The 23181-nt window shown below is 39.7% G+C and overlaps 1 protein-coding gene across 2 annotated transcripts in view; it reads left to right on the plus strand.

Moving 5' to 3' along the window:
- ppp3ca (protein phosphatase 3, catalytic subunit, alpha isozyme) overlaps positions 1-23181 on the plus strand; it is a 45330-nt gene that overhangs the window by 16609 nt on the left and 5540 nt on the right. For both annotated transcript variants that reach the window (XM_027160900.2, XM_027160908.2), the window contains exons 3-9: positions 8926-9050; positions 10009-10120; positions 11635-11780; positions 11877-12016; positions 21273-21350; positions 21513-21607; positions 22906-23031. In XM_027160900.2, the coding sequence (XP_027016701.1) occupies positions 8926-9050; positions 10009-10120; positions 11635-11780; positions 11877-12016; positions 21273-21350; positions 21513-21607; positions 22906-23031 (822 nt within the window). The remainder of the gene's footprint in view (positions 1-8925; positions 9051-10008; positions 10121-11634; positions 11781-11876; positions 12017-21272; positions 21351-21512; positions 21608-22905; positions 23032-23181) is intronic.

Here is a 23181-nt window from a genome sequence, read left to right on the forward strand (position 1 = left end):
AATTTCACAAACAGAGACATGGCCTCATCAGCGAGAGGTACATTAACCTAGCTTCATTATGACTCTTGGCTTTTCTAATGAGTCTGTTGAGGAACTGTGCCACATATAAGAGAATTAATCACCATTGACGATTCCGTTACTAGCATAAATAATGAAATATAACCTTTTAACCAGAGGAACACCTTCAGCTGTGTTTCTGACAGCAGAATCAGTCTGAGTGACTCAGACTGAGTGCAGTAACACAATTCGACCATCCCTTCAGATTTCCTGCCACAGCTGCTTAAATCCATCAGTATATCAAAACTGTAGAGAAGAAAGAAAAGTAGAAGAAGGAAAAGAGAGAGGGAGAGAAAGATCTGTTGAGCAGAACACACCTACACATCTGAGTCATCTCCTCACAGCCCAGCTTTCTCTCTCTCTCACGGCTGCTGGGTGATTTATATCTGCGTGGGTGTGTGTATGTGTGTGTGCCTGTGTATGTTCATATCTCATACATGTTCATACATATGTGAAATTTTGTTTGTGGGAGTGTATTCATGTGTATAAATGCGTATGACCCCGATTAGTTCTTCAACATAAGCAAAATTAGGACCAGTGAAGTTCCGTCATATGAAATATGCAGAAGATGTACGACATGTACGCTGTGAATCGGGCCGCTTCCTTTTGTGATCCACCAAAATGGAAAAGAAAAGTAAAAATCTCTCTGAATGCTTGCCATACCTTCACACAGCTCTATAGCACCTGATGTAACGCTATTGTCATTGTCACACACACACACATATGCTGTTTTGCAGTTCAAACTGAGGTCAGGATCATCAATTCAATCTAAGGCTGATTTGTTCTGTGTGCCTTTTTGTGCTGGTTCTCATTAAGTCCGACGATGCTGTAGCCAAGTTACATCTGCATAATGCTGCTGTCACCAGAAAATCTCCATTTTGCCTCTTCCGATTTTTTTTTTTCTAATTGCTGACTGTCCTCTTTCTGGATGCTCCTATTCTGTTGCCAATATTAAAGTTGTAAGCATTGATCGGTATTAATACAGACTATTTCCTAACATTTATTTTGTTACATTAATAATCACAAAGGTTATATAAAAGGTGTTGCTGTAAGGACACTGCACTGACTGTAATTTTTCTAAATATTAATATTCACATATCATTAGTGATGGCATATATGGAAGAAACATAATATTATATATATATATATATCACTGGAGGTGTGAGGCGAACGTGCTAACCACTCACACCTCCAGGGTCGGGGTTCGATTCCCGCCTCCCGTGCCTCGGGGGTTTCCTCACCCTGTCCAAAGACATGCATGGTAGGTTGATTGGCATCTCTGGAAAATTGTCCGTAGTGTGTGATTGTGTGAGTGAATGAGAGTGTGTGTGTGCCCTGTGATGGGTTGGCACTCCGTCCAGGGTGAATCCTGCCTTGATGCCCGATGACGCCTGAGATAGGCACAGGCTCCCCGTGACCCGAGGTAGTTCGGATAAAGCGGTAGAAAATGAGTGAGTGAGTGAGAGTGTGAGTGTGTGAGTGAATGAGAGTGTGTGTGTGCCCTGTGATGGGTTGGCACTCCATCCAGGGTGTATCCTGCCTCGATGCCCGATGACGCCTGAGATAGGCACAGGCTCCCCGTGACCCGAGAAGTTCGGATAAGCGGTAGAAAATGAATGAATGAATGAATGAATGTTTATTCCATAAATATACATTGAATATACTATGAATACAGTAATGTTTTAAAATCAATTCAAATTCCTGGATGGAAAATATTTGAGTAAATGTTTATTTGTTACTAAACCTCAGGAAGTTTTGCACTCTGTAAGTAAAATTGAAAAACAATACTTGTGAGTAAGTAAATGACATGTTTTTTTTCCATTTTGAAACTGGAGTATATCGATACATAATATTATTGCAATACATTTAGAATATTACTGACATTATAAATTCAATATATTCAGCACTGGAATGATGAAGGCCATTTCTGTAGCTCTGTGAGTTGAAACTGAACTTCTTGCAAACAGAAGAAAGCTTTAAGCTCTCATCTCTCCTGAAAATCATCTCTAAAATAGAGAGATTATAGGAGAGGAAGGAAGTAAAATAGAAGAGGAGACTGAAGAGATGAAACTCCTGTGCGTTTGTGGGTGGCACTGGAACTGTGTACTGTATTGAAATTGAAGACTGAATTGAAAGCAACTGAATCCAAACAGCAGCGTTCAGCAGAGAATGTTAGGTGTGTTGGAGACAAATGACCTAATAATGGAGCAGAACAAACGAAGAAATGAGCACCGAGGGATGAAATGATTATAGCGGCCACAGATACCTTTGCCAGAGATCTGTGTTCCTGCTGAGCAAGCAAATCCGCCTCTACTTTTAAAAACATTAACTAGATCACCTGTGAGAAATTAGGTTATAATGTAGGAAAGGATCTTGATGAAAAATTTATGGGACGATAACTACAACTAAATAATAATCATAAATAATCTCTGCATGTCATGCTGAGTTCTTGAAGTCTAATCTAACTCACAGCTGAGGAACGCCTACATTTAATCAACGAGTTCATGTGGTGGTTCACTGTCCTAACCAAGACCTTAAACCTAAACTCAGGGTCTCTAAACATCAAAAATAAGACAGTTAAATAAATTACATGGGGCATATTGTTTTTCTTTCAACTTTTTTGGTTGGGGATTTGATTCTTTGGGGATTTGAGTTTCAGTGTTCTCCCCATGTTCAGGGGATCTCCTTTTGAGACTAGGCTGATTGGCGTCTCTAAATATGGGTGTCTGTGGGTGTGTGTAATTATGGACTAAGTCCCCTGAGATAGGCTTTAGGTTCTTTGTGATCCAGTGTAGGGTAAATGAAATGGGTTCTGAAAATAAATCAATGAATCAATGGATCATACAGTTACAGATTACACATAAGTTTATATAATATATAAAAGATGAATATTATATAAAATATCAATATTTTATATATATTATATAAAATATTAATATTTGAGCCTGAGCACCTGTTACCTTGAAAATCAATAAATAATTTGCCTTGGTGGCTTAGTGGTTAGCACGTTTGCCTCACACCTCCAGGGTCAGGGGTTCGATTCCCGCCTCCGCCTTGTGTGTGTGGAGTTTGCATGTTCTCCCCGTGCTTCAGGGGTTTCCTCAGGGTACTCCGGTTTCCTCCCCGGTCCAAAGACATGCATGGTAGGATGATTGGCATCTCTGGAAAATTGTCCGTAGTGTGTGAGTGAATGAGAGTGTGTGTGTGCCCTGTGATGGGTTGGCACTCCATCCAAGGTGTATCCTGCCTCGATGCCCGATGACGCCTGAGATAGGCACAGGCTTGCCGTGACCCGAGAAGTTCAGATAAGCGATAGAAAATGAATGAATGAATGAATTTGCCTTGGTTCTCTCAGATGCACAAGTTACATAGTTATATTTCATATAGGAGAATCTTTTCAACTTGTTTGGTTTTCTTTCTCAGCAGTTAATGCACTATTTGTGCTTTTTCACAAAAGCGATTGTTACTATATATGTTATTCTCTTTACAGACAAAGAAAGAACAGTAAGTACTAAATATCAAAGAGAAAAAAGTACCTAGACCTTTCAACATTTCTGTATGTACAGTCTTAGAAAAGAAGGATCAATCTAAAAGCCATAGGGGTTCTTTTGTTGACCCTCTGGCGAAACCTGGAAAGGTTCTTTGCAGGATCTTACAACAGAATGTCAGAGAAAGCTTCATGTAGAACCTCTTTAAGAAGCAAATAACAATTAACCAGACAACAAACCACTGAGGAGTGCATTTCATGGTTAATTAATAAAAGAATAATTAATGAATGATAAATGAATACTTAGCATATAGCTAATTTTTTAATTTATTACTGATTGTACAAGCCTCTGTTGAAAGGCTTTATTATGAAAACCTTAATTTGCTAAATGTATACAAAAGACATGTATGTTTAATTTGATTTAGTTAAATGTTTTGGCTTAGCTGTCGATATCATCCCATCAGTATTATACTTAATATAATATGCCTTCTCATCCCACAATATGTTTTTGTCTGAATGGCACAAATTCCCTCAAACACGCTATAAAATCTTGTACAAAACCATGTACAGAGAATGGTTGCTGCTGTAGCCCCAAAGGTGGGGGCAACTGTAATGCCCATGGTTTTGGAATTAGATTTCCAACGAGCTCATATAGATATCCAAAGGATGAAAGTATATGCGATGCAATTCTATGACCAAGAAGTCTGGTAACACAGCATATCATGATCAAGCCAGCCACAGAAGAACCTGATGTGTATATGGGTGTGTAAAGGAGCCAGTAGGTGTTTTTAGTACTCATAGTATTCATAGTAATAGTTCTATAGTTTATCAAAAAAATTTTGCATCTGGTAAATTTGATCTGTATTGTCTTGTAATCTTAAATTATATTTCAGTGGAATCACTGCCTACACCACATGCTATTACTTTCACTATAACAGTCAGTACGTCAATATTCATATAAATACTGGCTTGTCTGTGGACACTGTGGTTGCACAGTACACTACTCACTGCATCCCCTTTGCAGCAGATGGCATTTCCTACTTTCCTGTTCATGTTTATGTTCATTTGATTTCACTGTACATTATACAGCACTGATCATGCAACGTGACTACCTTTTTTGTTAAGGGGATAAGGGGAAGGGATTATATAAACCTTTTCCTATCTACAAAGCCTTTTAAAAAACAGGGCTGACAGTAAGCAACACAGTCGTGCCTGGCTGGAAGGGTTCTGAAGTTGCCTTAAGAAAATCCCAAGCTCTGCAGGAGATGGTAGAAAGAAAAAAACGGCAAGCTCGGAGATACTCGCAGGAGTAGCGTAGCTGCACAGCACACTTCACAAGGTCTGCTCATTCGTCTCCGCTGTACCAGTTTAACAAAAAAACTGTCGGATCAAGTGAATCAGCAAAATGGGCGTTTTTGTTCGACATGCTGTTGCCTAATAGTATTTCTTTTGAGCGCAGCCGGTGTAGAATCCTTGAAAGGCAATAGCTTCCTGAAATAGTTCTTTAGAACACATTAAAACTCCTTTTCGGTTTCATCTTAGGCATCTACTTTACATTCCAAACATGTAAAAACAGTTCAAGGGAGTTACAGTTACAAATAGACTGCAATTGAGTTATCAGTGGATATGGATATGCTTGCATGTAAAAAGCATTGAAATAGGGGCGATTAGGAAAGAGTGCAGGTAGATGATGGAGTGCGTCCACTTATCCACCAGCATCCTGTCACATCGCCATTGTCATTTATCTCAAGTTCCTTCATGTGGGTGTGTGGATGCAGACAACACAGGCGGCACTGCACATTCCTTTTTTTTTTTTTTTGGTATATATGAGAGCTTTGTGTATTGTCTGATACAAGATACTATGGGTGTAACACGATGCCAAGCTCACTATTTGTTTCTGTATCTGTTTAGTGCTCCAAATATCCAGGTCCATTTTCAGATTTAAACTGAATGGTGTGTGGTGTAAATCAGAGGGGTTCAAACTCAACCTAAGAGTTCTGCATGAGGTTCATTTTTTAAATCTTGTTTGCACATTTCAATTTGTGTTTGTGCGATGACATTTTCTAACAAATTAATTGTCAATTCACCAAAGATAGGTTGGTTAACTTTTCAAAAAAATGAACAGACCAATGGTGTAATTTCAATCACCCTGACCAGGATATCACTAAAGATTGTGTCAGTTAGTTTGTGTCAGTTAGTTTGTTACAAATCCCTGATTGGCAAGTAACTAAAGATGAGTAAATGATAACTTTATGTTAATGTCACTCAACTTTTAATAATTTGGATTTGTTTCTACTGATTCTACTGGTGTTTTTGATGATAAACAGTGATTCTAAATACATTTATGTCATTTAGCAGACACCCTCATCCAGAGAGACTTACAACTGAGCAACTGAGGGTTAAGGGCCTTTCTCAGGGGCCCAGCAGCTTGGTGGACCTGGGGTTCGAACCCATGACCTTCCAATCAGTAGCCCAACACCTTAACACTGAGCTACCACATACAAACTTTTACTCATAATAAGAAGTTGTGTGTAAGGGTGCTTTCACACCTGCCTTGTTTAGTTCGGTTGAATCGTACCTGAGTTCGATTGCTCATTTGGTGGGGTTCGTTTGGGCAGGTGAGAATGCAGCAATCGAACTCTGGTGCGCACCAAAAGCGGACCAAACAAGCGTACCGAGACCTCCTTGAAGAGGTGGTCTCGATACGCTTTCAAACGAACTCTGGTACGGTTCATTTGTGGTGAGAACACAATCCGAGATCGAATAGACCTAACTGCAAAAAGTACTGCGTATTTTGGACTAAACCAGCTGCCGTAGTGGGTCGTTGGCAATATTTTCGGAAGATAAGCATGTCACAGTTTCGCAAAAGTAATGCTCGCCGCCTCCTGAAGTGTCTTGCGATGCGTCTTCGCCGTTTGCAGTGCATTAAAATGATATTTTTAAGCCGCATCCGCGCTTCATTCTGAAAATTAAGACTTTGCATAGAATGCTGTATACGAGCGATGTAGTAGATTACAACCACGACCATAATTTCAGCACGCGGTCGTCTCTCCATGGTGTACTGTATGCTGTATTTTCCTGTATTTTCCTCTTTTTGTTTAATTTCCGGAGTTTCAATCGAGAAGCAGTTTAGGAAATATGCTCAAAGACATGTGGCCAATGAGTGATGTGGATGTTATCACATGACTGCATTTTGGTTTGTTTCAACTGGTGCGGAACAGAGCGATCAATGTGGTGTGAAAAGGAACCAAAACAGCTAAAAAGCTGCAATGTATACTTTTTTGCTTTTGGTCCGGACCAAATGAACCGAACTATAGATGTGAAAGCACCCTAAAAGTCTGCACTACTACCTATTTTTTCTTTCGTGACAAAATAAAGGTCTCAAATTAAATGTGTCTCTATTTTTTGTTTTATCCTCAAATTTAAAATGTTTGGTTTTCAGATTCAATTTGGGATTAAGCCAGGAGGATGTTACGTACTTGAAACAGTTGTGATATAGTAAATTGTCCAGCAAAAATAAATTTGTTGTCTAGCTATTGATAGATATTTAGCCATTTCAGATAATATCATGAATAACCATCATAACTTCTCTCTCATTTCTATCCATTTTCTCTCTCTGTCTCTGAGATATCCCTAAGGCAGGACAAAACTACTTGGCTGTTTCACACTGCTACATTGCTGCTAGGGGCTTGTCATTGTAAAATGTGTTAATGGCTCATTCTAATGGCTCAGCTCAGGCTTTCAATGCCCATGGCTCCAGTTACCTCAACACAGATAAGACGGCCGTCCATTTAACACTTTGTTTGTCTGACAGCTTTGTTTGTCTGATTGATGGATTCGCTGGATTCAGAGACCTATTGACGTATTGAGCGTATTGCTTGAGAGATTGTGGTAACAAAATGCCTCTACTTGCCTGCAGAGGATCATGTGGTATATATATCGAGCCTAAAATACGAAACGTACCTGTGTCAGAGCTTGAGGTCGTAAAAACATTTGCGAGGATAAAATGGTTAGCTGGCACTGTTTGTTTTTTTGTGAAGCATTTTGCAAAGCGTTAACGGTTTTGCTCCGAGCCCTGAGTGGGCGAAGGCCACAACGGAGCAGATCAGCAGAGACAGAGATGGCAGGTGGGAGGGAAAGAAAGAGAGAGGGAGAGAGAAAGAGAGATTGTGTGTGAGTTTGTGAGTGTGAGAGAAAGAGACGAAGGAGGGCAGTGAAGACAGAGGAGGAAGTGAAATGCTGTCTTGTGCCCCACAGTTTGGTCAAAGATCTAAAACGGACTGACGCAGTTGCAATAGGTCAGCAAACACAAGGCATCTTCTTTGCAGATATATATGTATATATATATAAATATATATATATATATATATATACAAATACCTCAATCTCATAGATAATTACAATTGTAAAAATCATCAGAGACTTGGATATTCATATAGTAAAATAAACAAATATAGCGTTTAAAATCTGATGTTTTCCTCAACCACTTCCTTGTTCTTCAGATTTTTTTTTTTGGTATGAAGACAGAAACTGACTTGTTAGCTAGATAGCTTACAACACTGGCTATTGCTTAGGTAGCTAGTAAATATTCTGATGTAATTGCAAGTGCCAAAATTGTGGCTTATTACCCAAAACTTTACCAATCATGTGCTGATAACAAAAACACAAGACCGTATTGTACGTTGTATATACACTGTGTGCGATATTGTGTGTCGCATATACATTTCCTTTAACATGTCCTGAAGCCACACCCACATTGAGATATGAACTGGCTGATAGGTCTCATGGGTAAATGCTTAGGTAGCATCTCCATGCCAACGCTGAGCAAAGGCAAGAGAAATGAAAACTGCTCATTTATTTCATTATTTATCCTCATCAAATTCATGTCACCATGGCAACTGGAGTTTGCATCTCTCTCTCTCTCTCTCTCTCTCTCTCTCTCTCTCTCTCTCTCTCTCTCTCTCTCTCGCACTTCCTCCTCCTCAGGAAAGAAAGAATCATCATACTGAAAGACAACAGAGATCTTCTGGCCATAGGATCTCCAACCCAACAACCCCCAGTTATAAAATAACACCGATGTATCCTGTTCCCTGACTCCACATTTATACAGAGTGGCGTTTTAAATTCTACAAATCTTTCTGTTTATTTCAGTTTCAAAATGTATGCAGTCATTAAGCAGACTGGAGTAAGAGTGACTGCAGTGCTTCTACACACTGTAACAGCGTACATGAGAGGTTTCTATGGAGTGAGTCTCCTGGTGGTAGAGATTAATAGGCTGTGATCTCTCTCTCTCTCTCTCTCTCTCTCTCTCTCTCTCTCTCTCTCTCTCTCTCTCTCTCTCTTTCTCTTTCTCTCTCTGTTCTATTCTCATTCTGTGCCAGTGTGTGGGGACATCCATGGGCAGTTCTTTGACCTGATGAAGCTATTTGAGGTAGGGGGCTCGCCCGCAACAACGCGGTATCTCTTCCTAGGAGACTACGTGGACCGGGGTTATTTCAGTATCGAGGTAAGGGACACACATCACACACAACCACGAGCACCTCAAAAACATGCTGCTACACTAAATTGCCCCTAGTTGCGAATGAGTTGTGTATGGTGTCTTGGGATTTATTCCCAAAATAAAGTGTGAGACTATTGTACCAGGTTACTGAGGATTCAGAACCTAAGTGTGTCACTAATCAATTGCATATTCATAGAATGGAAACCTTTAAGATTTGCTTGACGCTTTCATGACATAAAAAAAATCTCCTAGCTGGACTAGAAGAAATTAGCATTATTGTATACAGAGCGAATAAACAATCATATGCAAATGACAGTGGTTGTGTCAACATTTAAAAGAAGATATTTTTATCTGACAATGATGTATTAACAGTTATCTTTTCCAAACCTGACACAAGGATTCTGTTTAGTACAATAGCAAAGATCTTAGTAGCAAATACGGCTTCATTTAAAAGGGTCTTAAACTCCAGATGAATGCTGTCTGTTGTAGTAGTAATGAAGAGGTGTTACAGGAGTTGGTCAAAATTGCAAAAACATGCCCACATCATTACTTTATTCTGTATTGGCACTGGAATTTATTTTAGTCTTACACACACATTTGGACATTTGTCTTGCTATGATAAAACAGATATACTGCCATATACTGACTTAATTATCAAAGCAGTTAATTAATGCTATGCCTACATCTAAAGCTAAGAAAAACCTTATCCTCAGTCACCAAAGTGAAATGTGACACGCATATAAACACTCAATGCGCATCCTAGTTAGAAATAAGCCCAGAAACAGGGAAATATTTGTAATATTTCCTTGCAATAATATGAGTGGATGAGTAATAATCATTTGAGTCTTAGGCTGTAAGCAGCTAGGAAGTGTTATAGTTATAGACATGAATGGATATAATAATACAGTATGTAGTTTGTCACAAACATATCACACTTACTCTCTATTTCTTTTTCTGCCCACAGTGTGTTTTGTACCTTTGGTCGCTGAAAATCCTCTATCCAAAGACGCTATTTTTACTGAGAGGAAATCATGAATGTAGACATTTGACAGAATACTTCACTTTCAAACAAGAATGTAAGTATGGATTCATGCTTTCATCGTCTTATCTTCTTTTCTGCCACTTGTTTTCTTACGCGTGCAGCATTGTGCAGTGTTATTTAAAGAGAGATTCTGTCCTCACTCAAAACACTCAATTCTGCTTGAGAACCAACAAATCCTCCAATTCTGAATATGCCCTTGCCATCAAATTCTGTTTAGGATGTCTGAGGTTTAGTTATTGCAACATTTTCAGTATCTTTCAGGCCAACAATGAAATTTAAATTCAGGTGCACTGTTCAACATACGTTATTGTTAGAGTTGATTTAACTTCGTAAATGGGAGAAGCCTTAGTTAGTCTTAGTCTAGAGCAATAGAAGGAAAAAAACGTGCTTTTGTGTTGAAATATTTAAAAATATATATATGTTTGAAAGGAATAAAACACAATGTGGTTTTCTGTTATTGACAATATGGTGGATGACACTTTGTGGCCCAACACAAAGCAGAGCACATCTCTCTCTCTCTTTCTCTCTCTCTCTCTCTCTCTCTCTCTCTCTCTCTCTCTCTCTCTCTCTCTCTCTCTCTCTCTCTCTCTCTCTCTCTCTCTCTCTCTCTCTCTCTCTCTCTCTCTCTCTCTCTCTCTCTCTCTCCTGTCCCAAGGCTGTCTTATAGTTAGCAAGTCATCACTGTTAAGTCCACATCAATAAGGAGTTTGCCACATTAAGGACACATAGAAAACCCAAAATTGAGAGCACTTGTCAAGATTGACTCAGAAGAGAACTGTAAGTTTGCGCTGAGACAGGAGACATAATAGTTTTGCATGAGTTTAGTAAGTAAAAGTGTTTGATCGGGTGCATCAGGTGAAAATAGCTTTGTTCCTAAGGGAGGAGCAGCTGACTGTAAGGCAAGGCTGCAAAACAGATGATGAGATAATGCTCACAAGTAAATCTATCCCATGAGGCTAAGCGACAGAATACAGACACAGGTGAAGGGAGGGCAAGTGCAGAGTTGCTGGCAACCTATTTCTGTACCTACTCTGCTGACCTGTCACCATGGATACAAATGCCTCTGAGAGGCAGCGAATTAAGATTTAATGAAAAAAAGGGAACACACACATCGTCCCACGCAGAGAGGGACCTTTACCAGACTTGCGACAGTGTTCCTTCTGTTTGTTTGTAATGGAGGGAGACACCCAGGAGGGCTAGAAAAGTTCAACCAAGAGACTGAAGTGCAGGAATGAGCACACACACACAAAAAAATCAGCAACTGTTTGAACAGAAATGTTTTCCTAAAAAATATGGTCTCACCAAGTTACATAAAAAGAACTATGCAAAATCAATAACAAATAATCACAGTAACACAATACAATGAATAAGTAATAAGAATAAGGAATTGACAACAGTTAAAACCATCAATGGGGAAATAATTGCTAATTGCATTTTTGAGGCTGTGTTCCTATTAAAGTGGCATGTGAGTGCATAGTACAACAGAGTACAGTATTCGATGTGGATGAAATATCTCACTGATCTCTCTGTTTTGATGTTTTCTCTCAGGTAAAATCAAGTATTCAGAGCAGGTGTACGACTCCTGTATGGATGCATTTGACTGCCTTCCCCTGGCTGCACTCATGAACCAGCAGTTCCTGTGTGTTCACGGTGGACTGTCCCCAGAAATACACACCATAGATGATATAAAGAAGGTGCTTTCTTCTTTCAGTTCTTCTTTAAAAAAGGTGCGATATGTGTGTGTGTTTATATTTAGTATGTTCTTTACTATATGTCTCTGTGTGGCCTAGTTGGATCGGTTTAAGGAGCCCCCAGCGTTTGGACCCATGTGTGATCTCCTGTGGTCAGACCCCCTGGAGGACTTTGGCAATGAGAAGAGCCAGGAGTACTTTAGCCATAACACAGTCAGGGGCTGCTCCTACTTCTACAGGTAGGAGACTTAAAGCACAACAACTAAACAACACATTTCTCATTTCAGCTCATTAAAACATGATTTTGTTAAACATCTTTTTTAGAGCGAGAATTAATGCTTTAAGATAGACACAATTCTTCTAATTTAAATCTAACTTCTTTCATGAATTTCTTTCTTCTTTTATCTTCATGTTGAATTGAATTGATTTAAGAGAGAGAAAGAAACAGATCAGCTATGCGGTCTGTCTAAGTTCTGCCAGCTGACAACATTATAATCTCTCTCTCTCTCTCTCTCTCTCTCTCTCTCTCTCTCTCTCTCTCTCTCTCTCTCTCTCTCTCTCTCTCTCTCTCTCTCTCTCTCTCTCTCTCTCTCTCTCTCTCTCTCTCTCTCTCTCTCTCTGCTCCTCCCACACGTTCTCTTCCCACACGCCACCAGGCCATGAATATTTCACACTCTCTGCTGATAAACTGATAGAACAATGGAGGGCATATATGTGTCAGTGAGGGTGTGTGTGTTTGTTTGTGTGCGTGTACTGGATTACAGGGACTATCATTTTTAAAATGAAAGCTTTGTGTGTATGTGCAGTTAGTTCAAGTGTCGTGAAATGGTCATCATGGGAATCAAGCAAATGATTTCTATTTATACCTCAGCGCTGTTAAAATCTCGAATCTGATTGGTCAGAAGGTGTTGATTCCTTTTCTATACCAGTAGCTCTGACAGTAGTACCTGCTTACAAGTTTATATGTTAGAATATGTTACCGTTTCTATAGTAACAGCTACCGTCTCTATAGTAACAGCTCAAGCTGGCATAATTAGCATCATTTAAGGCTGTCATTGTGTAAGTGATTAACTAATGCGGAGGTAATTTGTTCTGTGGAAGTTCCATAACTTTAAATGTAACCACAAATAATTAAAAAATGACTTAGCGTTCATTAACAAATAAACAATTGCAACAGAAGAAGATTAAATCACTTTTAGATATGCTGTTATTATAAAAAATAATCATCATCATCAGAACAGCTTGGCATGTTATACTTTTTATTTAAATGCAACTTTAATGATTTCTTTACTGAATACTGCAAAAAAAAATCTTGTTTGCAATGCAGCTGTGTATTTTTAGATACCTGGCATAAGTCTATTGAAACTTTTTTTTTATGTTACAATAAACAAAAACAATTATAGATGTAATAATAATTATACTTTTCACAGTCACTTAGAGATTCACACTTTTTCTGTCCTGAATCTCAGCTGGCTTTTTCTGAGGCAGTAGAAATTGTGTTGTATGTAGCATTTTCTATCTATCTATCTATCTATCTATCTATCTATCTATCTATCTATCTATCTATCTATCTATCTATCTATCTATCTATCTATCTATCTATCTATCTATCCACATCTGTCTGTCTGACTGTCTGTCTGTCTGTCTGTCTGTCTCCCATTATAGGCATCAACGCACATTTAAATACAAACTATATCCTTAATGTGATTTCAGTTTCAGTACAGTTTTTCTGTTGAAGAAGAATTGTGACAATCCTAAATATCATCCTAAGCACATCCATACACCCACACACTATATCACACTGCGGGAGATCACATCACACACTGCATTACCCCCCTGTAGAACACATTAGAGCCTCTGTGTGGGTGCGAGTGTTTCAACATTCACATTTTAGACATTTGTCTGTTTTAAGAGAAAATCGCGTGGCCTGTCCAATGCAGGCTCATTAAGCATGCTTAAACTTACGTATCAAACTCTTTATACACACCCAGTACACAATTTCACACACTGCAACCCCTTGGGCGTGTGTGTGTTTGTGTGTATATGTGTGTGTGTGTGTGTGTGTGTGTATGTGTGTGTGTGTGTGTGTGTGTGTGTGTGTGTGTGTGTGTGTGTGTGTGTGTGTGTGTGTGTGTGTGTGTGTGTGTGGCTGTGCTTCTTGCTCTGCCATGATAGATGACTGACCTCCCACATTGCACTAGTTGAGGTTGGGGAGCATTCAATATCTCTCTCTCTCTCTCTCTCTCTCTCTCTCTCTCTCTCTCTCTCTCTCTCTCTCTCTCTCTCTCTCTCGATCTTTCTGTTTCAGTGCAAGGTGATCATTATAACACAGTTAAAGAAGGGTTGGTCACGGTAATGGGAAACACAACAAAGCCCATTACCACCATCAACTCAAATGCTGCATAGAAACACGCATACACAGACTTACAGTACACACACACACATATATATATATATACACACACACACACACACCACACAGAGTATTCCTCTGCAAATATGCCTCTAGCCCTCATATTCAAGATGTGGATGTGGGTGAAACACAGTGAAGGAATCAGTGCAGCAGTGAGCCAGGAGAAAACTGCAGCAGATTTGGGCCAATCAATAGCAGTGCTTGATTCATCATTAGGTTTCTATGCAGAGCCAAAGCCTGTCTTGAAGCCATTTGGACTAATATTCTCTCTCAAAACAATCATCGCTTTCATTACCTTGTCTTCTCTTGCTCCAGGGAGTGACCAGTCTGCAGTGTGTGTCTGTGTGTGTGTGAATGTGAGTCCATGTGCATGAGTTATGTTCATTCTTCACACCGCAGTAGTGATGCTTTTCATGCTTACCCAAGACTGCTTCTAAAGCACAATGTTGTGCTTTGATGTGCTATATTTCCATCAATCTTGTCTGTTATGTAAGAATCACAGCAGCAGTTTTTTTCCCTTTCTTATTCACCATGTTATGAATGTTGAGAGTCAGCATCAGTCTACAAGTGCATTTATGTTTACTCTATTAAGGCACAAATTCACATCGGACAATTTTCTCTCTTGATCACGAGAAATGAAACAGAAAGAAATTATTATCCTAAACTAAGTTCCAATATAAAACATGGTGATGTTGGCCAGTTCTTACTAAGTTGGCCAGTTCTTACTAAGTGACATGGAACACTGAAGAGGTTCAGTCAAGATTACCTATTAAGTTACAGATTAATACAATGATGCAGTACACCAAATTATTATTGACTATATGAACTTAGCCCTAACCGTATGTTCATATGAGCAGACAGACATCTTCTATATCTTACGTCTTACTTTAAGCACGCCTCCCAGGTTTTGTGCAAATTCATGTATTCGAGTCATGAATTAAAGCTGTTTGAGTAGATTTAGATTCACCCCACAAGGTTAATTGGCATGTGGTAATATCGAAAACTCTTTATCTAAAAATATTCTTACTATTAAAGAATTCTTAAAATATTCTTAATATCAGAATGTCTTGTAAATTAACTATAACAACATAAGAAATTTTGATTAGAGTTGATTGTAAATTCAACCACTATTATGTGTTATAATAATAACATAAACGTAAATAAATAAATAAATAAATAAATACATAAATAAATAAATAAATAAATAAATAAATAACTCATGCACCTCCTGCAATAGAATCAACTGGCTTTATATTTTCATTGATTATATTATGTATATTTTTCCAGATTATATGAAAGTTTATATGGAAAATATAGCATCTATGATTTTTTTTTCTCATAATCTGAATAATCTTCAGTTCGTACAGGTATAATCTGTTAAAGATCTTTTAAATTAAATACATGCCAAAAAAAATGTTGATCCCAGAATGCATTATCTTGCAAAAATGCACAAATCCAGCTAAGTATCAGCAATTCGTTCATTCATTCATTCATTCATTCATTCTTTTTCTACCGCTTATCCAAACTTCTCGGGTCACGGGGAGCCTGTGCCTGTCTCAGGCGTCTTTGGGCATGAAGGCAGGATACACCCTGGACGGAGTGCCAACCCATTACAGAGCACACACACTCTCATTCACTCACACACTCACACACTACGGACAATTTTTCTTGAGATGCCAATCAACCTACCATGCATGTCTTTGGACCAGAAACCGGAGTACCCGGAGGAAACCCCCGAGGCACGGGGAGAACATGCAAACTCTGCACAAACAAAGCAGAGGCAGGAATCGAACCCCCAACCCTGGAGGTGTGAGGCGAACGTGCTAACCACTAAGCCACCGTGCCCCCCCACCCCAGTATCAGCAATTAAACAACTATTTTTTAAGTCATTTACACAGTTGGCAATTAAATTATTATATTTCCTCCTTAATTTGTATTTGCTTAAAAGGTTATACACTATAAACATGGTGGCTTTTTAATGTTTGCTCTCTCTGTGGCAGTATAGAATTATAGGCTGATTAATGCTTTGATTGTATGCTTATGTTATCGTTGTGGATTTGGTTATTTCCACCTGTGGCAGGTCTCCGAGGATGGATATTGAAAGGATGATAATTTGTATAGGTGTATAGAAATGTTCAGTGAGTGGTTCACTGGACTTTTGTAGCTAGCCCAGGTTTATAACATATAACAAAGAGTGTAACAATGTTTAGATTACTGTGGGGCTACGTAATGAGAGAGTAGTATAACTGGGCTTTTGGAACGCCTTATATTTAACCCTTATATTTAAGAAATATTACACTGTTATTCAAACCTTTTCCCTATCAAGTGGGTCTAAATAATACGAGCAATTTCTTTACAATAATCTGCCAAATTGTACTGTACTGCGATAAGAATTTTAAATCTTTAGATTAGATTAGACTCAGATTTACTGTCACTACGTTCAGTACTATTACAAAGCCACCAAAATGCCTTTAGCAGCCATCCAGACGTGTAAAATCGCAAATCGGGTGTAAAGTGCAAAGCGACAATGAGCTAATGTAGAAATAATGTTTAAGTGGTGTGTGTAAATGGCATGTTTTCAACGGTGTAAATGGAATATAAAGCATGGGGGAAATTCAGTGCAAATACCAGGATGTGTGTAGATGAGTCTGGAGACATGGATTACAGTAATGAAGAACAAACTGTTTAAGGTTAGTCCATGTGTATAAGCAAGGATGTGCTTGTGCAAACTGTGAAGTGGTATAAGTTGATCTGTGTGCAAACTGTAGTGTGAGGGTTGTAGGATTGGGGATTATCTGCGTTGTGAGAAGTTGATTGTCGAGGGCAAGAAGATTTTCTTCAGACTGCTGTTATGGCATCGGAGAATTCTGTAGAGCTTCCCAGATGGGAGAAGGAGGAGCAGACTATTAATGGAGAGAGAAATATCCTTGATGTTTTCACCTTCTAGACAATGTCTGTCGTAGATGTCTGAGATGGAGGGTAGCTAGACACCAGTGAAGTATTGGGTGGTTTTTATTCATTCATTCATTCATTCATTCATTCATTCATTTTCTACGGCTTATCCGAACTACTCGGGTCACGGGGAGCCTGTGCCTATCTCAGGCGTCATCGGGCATCAAGGCAGGATACACCCTGGACGGAGTGCCAACCCATCACAGGGCACACACACACTCTCATTCACTCACACACTCACACACTACGGACAATTTTCCAGAGATGACAATCAACCTACTATGCATGTCTTTGGACCAGGGAGGAAACCGGAGTACCCGGAGGAAACCCCCCGAGGCACGGGGAGAACATGCAAACTCCACACACACAAGGCGGAGGTGGGAATCGAACCCCCAACCCTGGAGGTGTGAGGCAAACGTGCTAACCACTAAGGGTGGTTTTTACCATCTGCTACAAGGCCTTCTGGTCATGGACCAAGCAGCTGCTTTACCAAACTGAGATGCAGTTCATCAGTACGCTCCTAAAGATTATAGATAGAAGATAATCTCATATCTAAGTAGATAGGTGAGATTTCCTCATTTTATTTAGAAGGTAAAAATCTTGATGTACTCTTTTTATCAGGGTGGAGATGTTAGTGGCACTTGTGAGGTCTTCACAGATTTGGACACTCAGTAACGTAAATCTGGCCACCTTTTCTACCATAGCCACCTGCTATTGATGTGAACAGTGGTGTGCACGTGGCTCCTGTTGGTCTGAGAGAAGCCCACAATGAACTGCTTTACAACACCTTATGTGCTATGTAGACGTTTGTACTGCATGTCACAGGACTCACACATAGTGACACTTTACCTCAGCTCTATGGTATTTATATCTGATCATTTAATCAATCTGGGCAGTGCTTAGGATTCCTGTGGAGGGTTTCTGCACCGCAGATTTGTGCAAAGATGTCTTTGAGCTGAAACTGAAGGAAGATGACTGTGCTCCTCGACATCAAATCTCCCGAATAATGCTTTAGTCAGCAGTAGCATATATACTATATGTGTGTTTGCATGTGTGTGTGTGTGTGTGAGAGAAAGCGTGTGAGAGAGAAAAAGATTGCTAAAGAAGAAAAGAAAAAGCAAAAAGGGAGGGAGGGAAAGAGAGCGAGGCCTACACTGCGGCCAGAAGCAGCGTCAACACATCTCTGTGATCTATCCCACAATCCCCAGGGGCTTTGCAGTGTGGTGTTGCCATGACGACCCACTCCTCCTACCCGAATCGGAGAGAGAGAGTATGACAGAAAGTGATAAAGAGACAGAGGAAGCACTGATTTGTAGAAGATATCAGTAGTATTAGGATGGGGTTGCCACTCGTTAGCAGATGCTGTAGCTCGGAGCAGAGCGAGAGAAAGGACACTCACTTCCCGGTGAACCTGCTTCTCTCCATGCCATCCTGTCTCTCGCTCACACACAATGAAGGAAAGCGAGCTATAGGCTTTACGCGAGCCACAGGATGTGCTGCTCGCCATTAGATCATACTGCGCGCTCCATTAGCTCTTGACAAGGCAGAATTATGTTCACTCTTCACTGCAAGCCCTGCGGTTTATTATGTGGAGCTGTAAAAACTTGCCGTTTAACCCAAAAACATTCCCCATAACACCTAGCGCACTTCATAATAATTACAACAGCAGTATGTGAGTATTTTACAGGGTAGACTGTGTGTGTGTATCTGTATGCTTGTGTGTGTGTGTGTGTGTGTGTGTGTGTGTGTGTGTGTGTGTGTGTGTGTGTGTGTGTGTGTCTGAAGACTATTTAAAGCATTAAGCTGTAATATAACTGTCAGCATATGTGTAATTATTTGTGTGTTGCCTCCGTGCTTGTGTCATATGCTACTTGATCTGTTCACTGTTTTTAAAAAAGATTCCTCTTGTGGAATTCATGAGTTCTGAAGACAAAATAATCTGATAGCTCTCATTTTTACATTTTATATTTTTCAATATGTACAGTATATTTAAATAAAGTTGGTTTCCTTTCAGTTAAGAAATGCTAATTAGAGTACAACTTTAGTGCACGTTGTAGAATTTTACCAACACGTCACAATTTGATTGGGAATTTTGTTTCTACATTCAGTAAATTAAAGACTTAATGGATATGTGTGGCTCTAGCTAGCAAAATAAGTCAGTCATTTGTTAGGTGTCTGCCCCCCCCCCACCAGTTGCTTAGCAACAGTGATGTCAGACCATTAATCACTAAAACACGCCCTACATATCCTAAGCACAAAATAAAATGAACAGAATAGCAAGTCTTTTACACCCATTCTGATCTACGGGTTTTATTTTCTTCCTTTTGCCTGACTACCAAAACCAACCGTGTGCAGCATTGAGTCAGTTTGTTTGCTGGAAGAATTTGAATCTTCCACAAAAGTTAAAGAAACCTACATTATGTGTTGGAATGATTTTTACTGTGAGCCTCATAGTCTTTATTGTTCCTACATTATGTGTTGGAACAATAAATACTGTGAGCCTCATAGTCTTTATTGTTACAGGAGGTACATTACTTTTACAGCATTTGGCAGACACACATATCCAGAGCTCGAATTTTAGTTTTATGTTATACAACAAAAGCAATTGTGGAGTAATTGTTGGTTAAGGGCCTTGCTCAGGGGCCCAGCAGTGGCAGCTTGTGTCCCTTTTCCACCAATGCAGTTTGAGTGCTGGTTCAGAGCCAGAGTCTAATTTAAAATCAGATCTTTCTTTTTCAAACACCAAAAGCACTGGTTCTGAACCAGAAAAAGTGGTTCTTAAGTAGCACCAAAACATTGCTGGTCTAGATTTAAGAACTGCTTGCGTCAGGGATTTGGGGCGGGGCTACTGTGACCAACAAGACAAAAGAGAACGTCGTTAGCACCATTTTTAAATCATTTTAAATCAGGATTCGCCGCATTTGGATGCCAATGTAGGTTCGCAAAGCCATGAGCATTAACAGTAAAGCAACATCCTCCATTGTTGATGTTGTGTTTGCCGCTGCTGCGCTAGCGTTGCCTTATAACATTGTATACATAAGACTTGGCTCTGTAGCCCATGGAAAGGCAAACCGGTTCTTAGAAGGCTCACCAGTGGAACCAAATTTGAACCAGCACTCAGTTATTTTTTGGTGGAAAGTCAGCATTGGTGGATGGCTCTGGGATTTGAACTCACAACCTTTTGAGTTGGTGATCCAACCCTTAACCACTAAGCTACGATATCCTCATGGTGTGTTGTCTGTTAGCATACAAATGAAATTATATTTTAGAAAACACCACAACATCAAATCCACAATCAAGACCGAATATTAATGGGATTAAGATCAAGTCAATATTGAGAACTAAAACCATCAGATCTTTTACTTCGGTTTCATACTGTATATGACAGATCAAATTTAAAAATTCACTTCATAAATAGATGTTTTAACAGGCCCAAGACAACATCATCATTGGACGCAGCCACGACCATATTTAGAAACATTAATGGACAAGTTCATGTAAAGACCTATAATTCAAAACAGAAAACATTTGTATACTGGATTCATGTCCAGTCTGTTTCTCTTTTTTTTTTTCAAAAACCTTTCATCTCCGGGCTTCAGGGACAAAGTCTCACCTCTGCCCTGCATATGCAGACTTTGCTTTGAGCGTTTCCTCTGGGTACTACCGTTTCCTCCCCAGTCCAAAGACATGTACTGTATTACAGGCTGTGATTGTGTGTTTGTTGAGTTGGCATCCAGGATGTCTTTCACCTTGTGCCTTGAGTCTATTGTGCAGATTCCATGTTCCTTGTGACCATTATAGGAATTTGGTACAGAATATGGACAAAAACATGAATTGGAAAACAACTCTAAAATATTGTGGGCAAGTAAAAAAAAAAAATTAAAAATCAATATCTGTGCAAATTGAGTCTGGATCACATTTCTGGTTGAGTGCAGTGAAAGCTTGAGTAACGTAGCAGAGGTTGAGAAACTGTCAGAGCCAGAATTCACAGATCATGCTGACAGTGCTGACATTTCTACCTCTGGGTTTTGTCCAGTGTTTTCAGTCCCCCTACTGGAAACCTGTCTACATGTTACAGTGCCCCTGCTGACTACAGCCTAAACTACACACGTGTTCTTTCTGCCTTCCAGTTATCCAGCTGTGTGCGAGTTCCTACAAAATAATAACTTGCTATCAGTCATCCGAGCACATGAAGCACAAGATGCAGGGTATGTATGCAGACACACTCTGTTTCACAAAAACACACACACACACACACATGCACATGCACACACACTTTAATCTATAGCATAGTCATTTGATAACAAGTCCTCTCTCCCCTTTCTTGTCTCTCTATCTGTATATGTGTTGGTGTGGGTGTTTTGTCACAGATACCGGATGTACAGGAAGAGTCAAACCACTGGCTTCCCATCACTAATCACCATCTTTTCTGCACCAAACTACCTTGATGTTTACAACAACAAAGGTGTGTGGAACCAACACTCATGTCTCAGTGTACCCCTTCTCTAATAGATCTTATATTATTCATTGCATAATGTACTAAAAACAAGTCAGAGCAAGAAGTGTGGCAAATATCACCAAATCAGACCGGAGTCGACATGTTGTATGTGTGGCAACGGAGTGTTATCTATAATAAACAGAGTAGGATGGAAGAGATGTGTGGGTGGGAGAGGCTGTCAGCTTCACTGACTCCATCCATGTGGCTTTATTTCTCCTGATGGAACAGGGTCAGCAGCTCAGGCTTAAGAATGGGCCATCTAGTGGATGTTTTGTAGAATACAACACACACACATGAAGGGACAGAGATATAAACAATACTGAAGCAACATGCTAATTTAGACAATTCAAATAACAGAGGAATTTTTTTTTTCTTTGCAGACGTTCAAGTATGTGCTTGTCAAATCATATTATATGTTTTATGAGTATGATGTAATATCTGTATTTTCTCTACAGTTACAATATGTACACCCACAGTCCACAGAAACACCTGCACAACTGCATAATATCCAATCGACCAATCCAATCATCTGGCAGCAGCATACTAAATAAAATCATAAAGAGAGTTGATGTTCAGTGGACATGTGGGTGAACATATGAAACTCCACTCAAGGAGTAACCTGAGCTAAGGAATGAATTGGGAACCCTGGAGCAAAGTGGTGGCAGGGCTATTCGACTGTGCCACCATTTTGCTTAATGAGATGAAATGAGACTTCTTTTACTGGTTATTTGGTTTCTTCTTTTGTCTTCTTCTCTGGTCTATTCTTCTCAGCTATACTGTATGTCAGCACATTTTATTCATTTGAAGTTCCATGTAGTGAGAATGAATAGATCATATACTGTAGGAGTGACTGTTAACATATCTGCCTAAATGTCTGGAGAAGGGTGAAGGCTAACACTTGCTGATTCTGAGACGTGAAGCTGGATGACATCACAGTTCATTGTAACACACTCAGAGGAAATCGGAGGAATCTACATAAATGCTCACAGATGCCCACGTTTGGCTAGTGTCTGTAAGTGACAAAGGACAGAATATGAGACAGCACAGCCAATTTTGCTCCTGTGGCATCGACAGGATTTGTACTTGACACACACTGTTCTGTTGTGCCAACAGATGGCCCTGTCACTATCACATTTTGCTAGCATTTAGCAGGTTATTTGCTAACTGTCAGTCATGAACAAATCACTGTTAATTATGTATTATGTTTTGGATTTTTGTCAATGTAAATGTAGGGATTTGTGCGTATTTATGTGTTACCCCATCAGCGGCCGTCCTGAAGTATGAGAACAATGTGATGAACATTCGACAGTTCAACTGCTCCCCACACCCCTACTGGCTGCCCAACTTCATGGACGTCTTCACCTGGTCTCTGCCCTTCGTGGGAGAGAAAGGTAACTCTTTTCTCTCAGACATAGGTGCTGTGTATGTCACTGACATTCATCATTCATTCATTTTCTACCGCTTATACGAACTTCTCGGGTCACGGGGAGCCTGTGCCTATCTCAGGCGTCATCGGGCATTGAGGCAGGATACACCCTGGA

The sequence above is a fragment of the Tachysurus fulvidraco genome, chromosome 21 (genome assembly GCF_022655615.1).
Source record: "Tachysurus fulvidraco isolate hzauxx_2018 chromosome 21, HZAU_PFXX_2.0, whole genome shotgun sequence".
Lineage (NCBI taxonomy): Eukaryota > Metazoa > Chordata > Actinopteri > Siluriformes > Bagridae > Tachysurus > Tachysurus fulvidraco.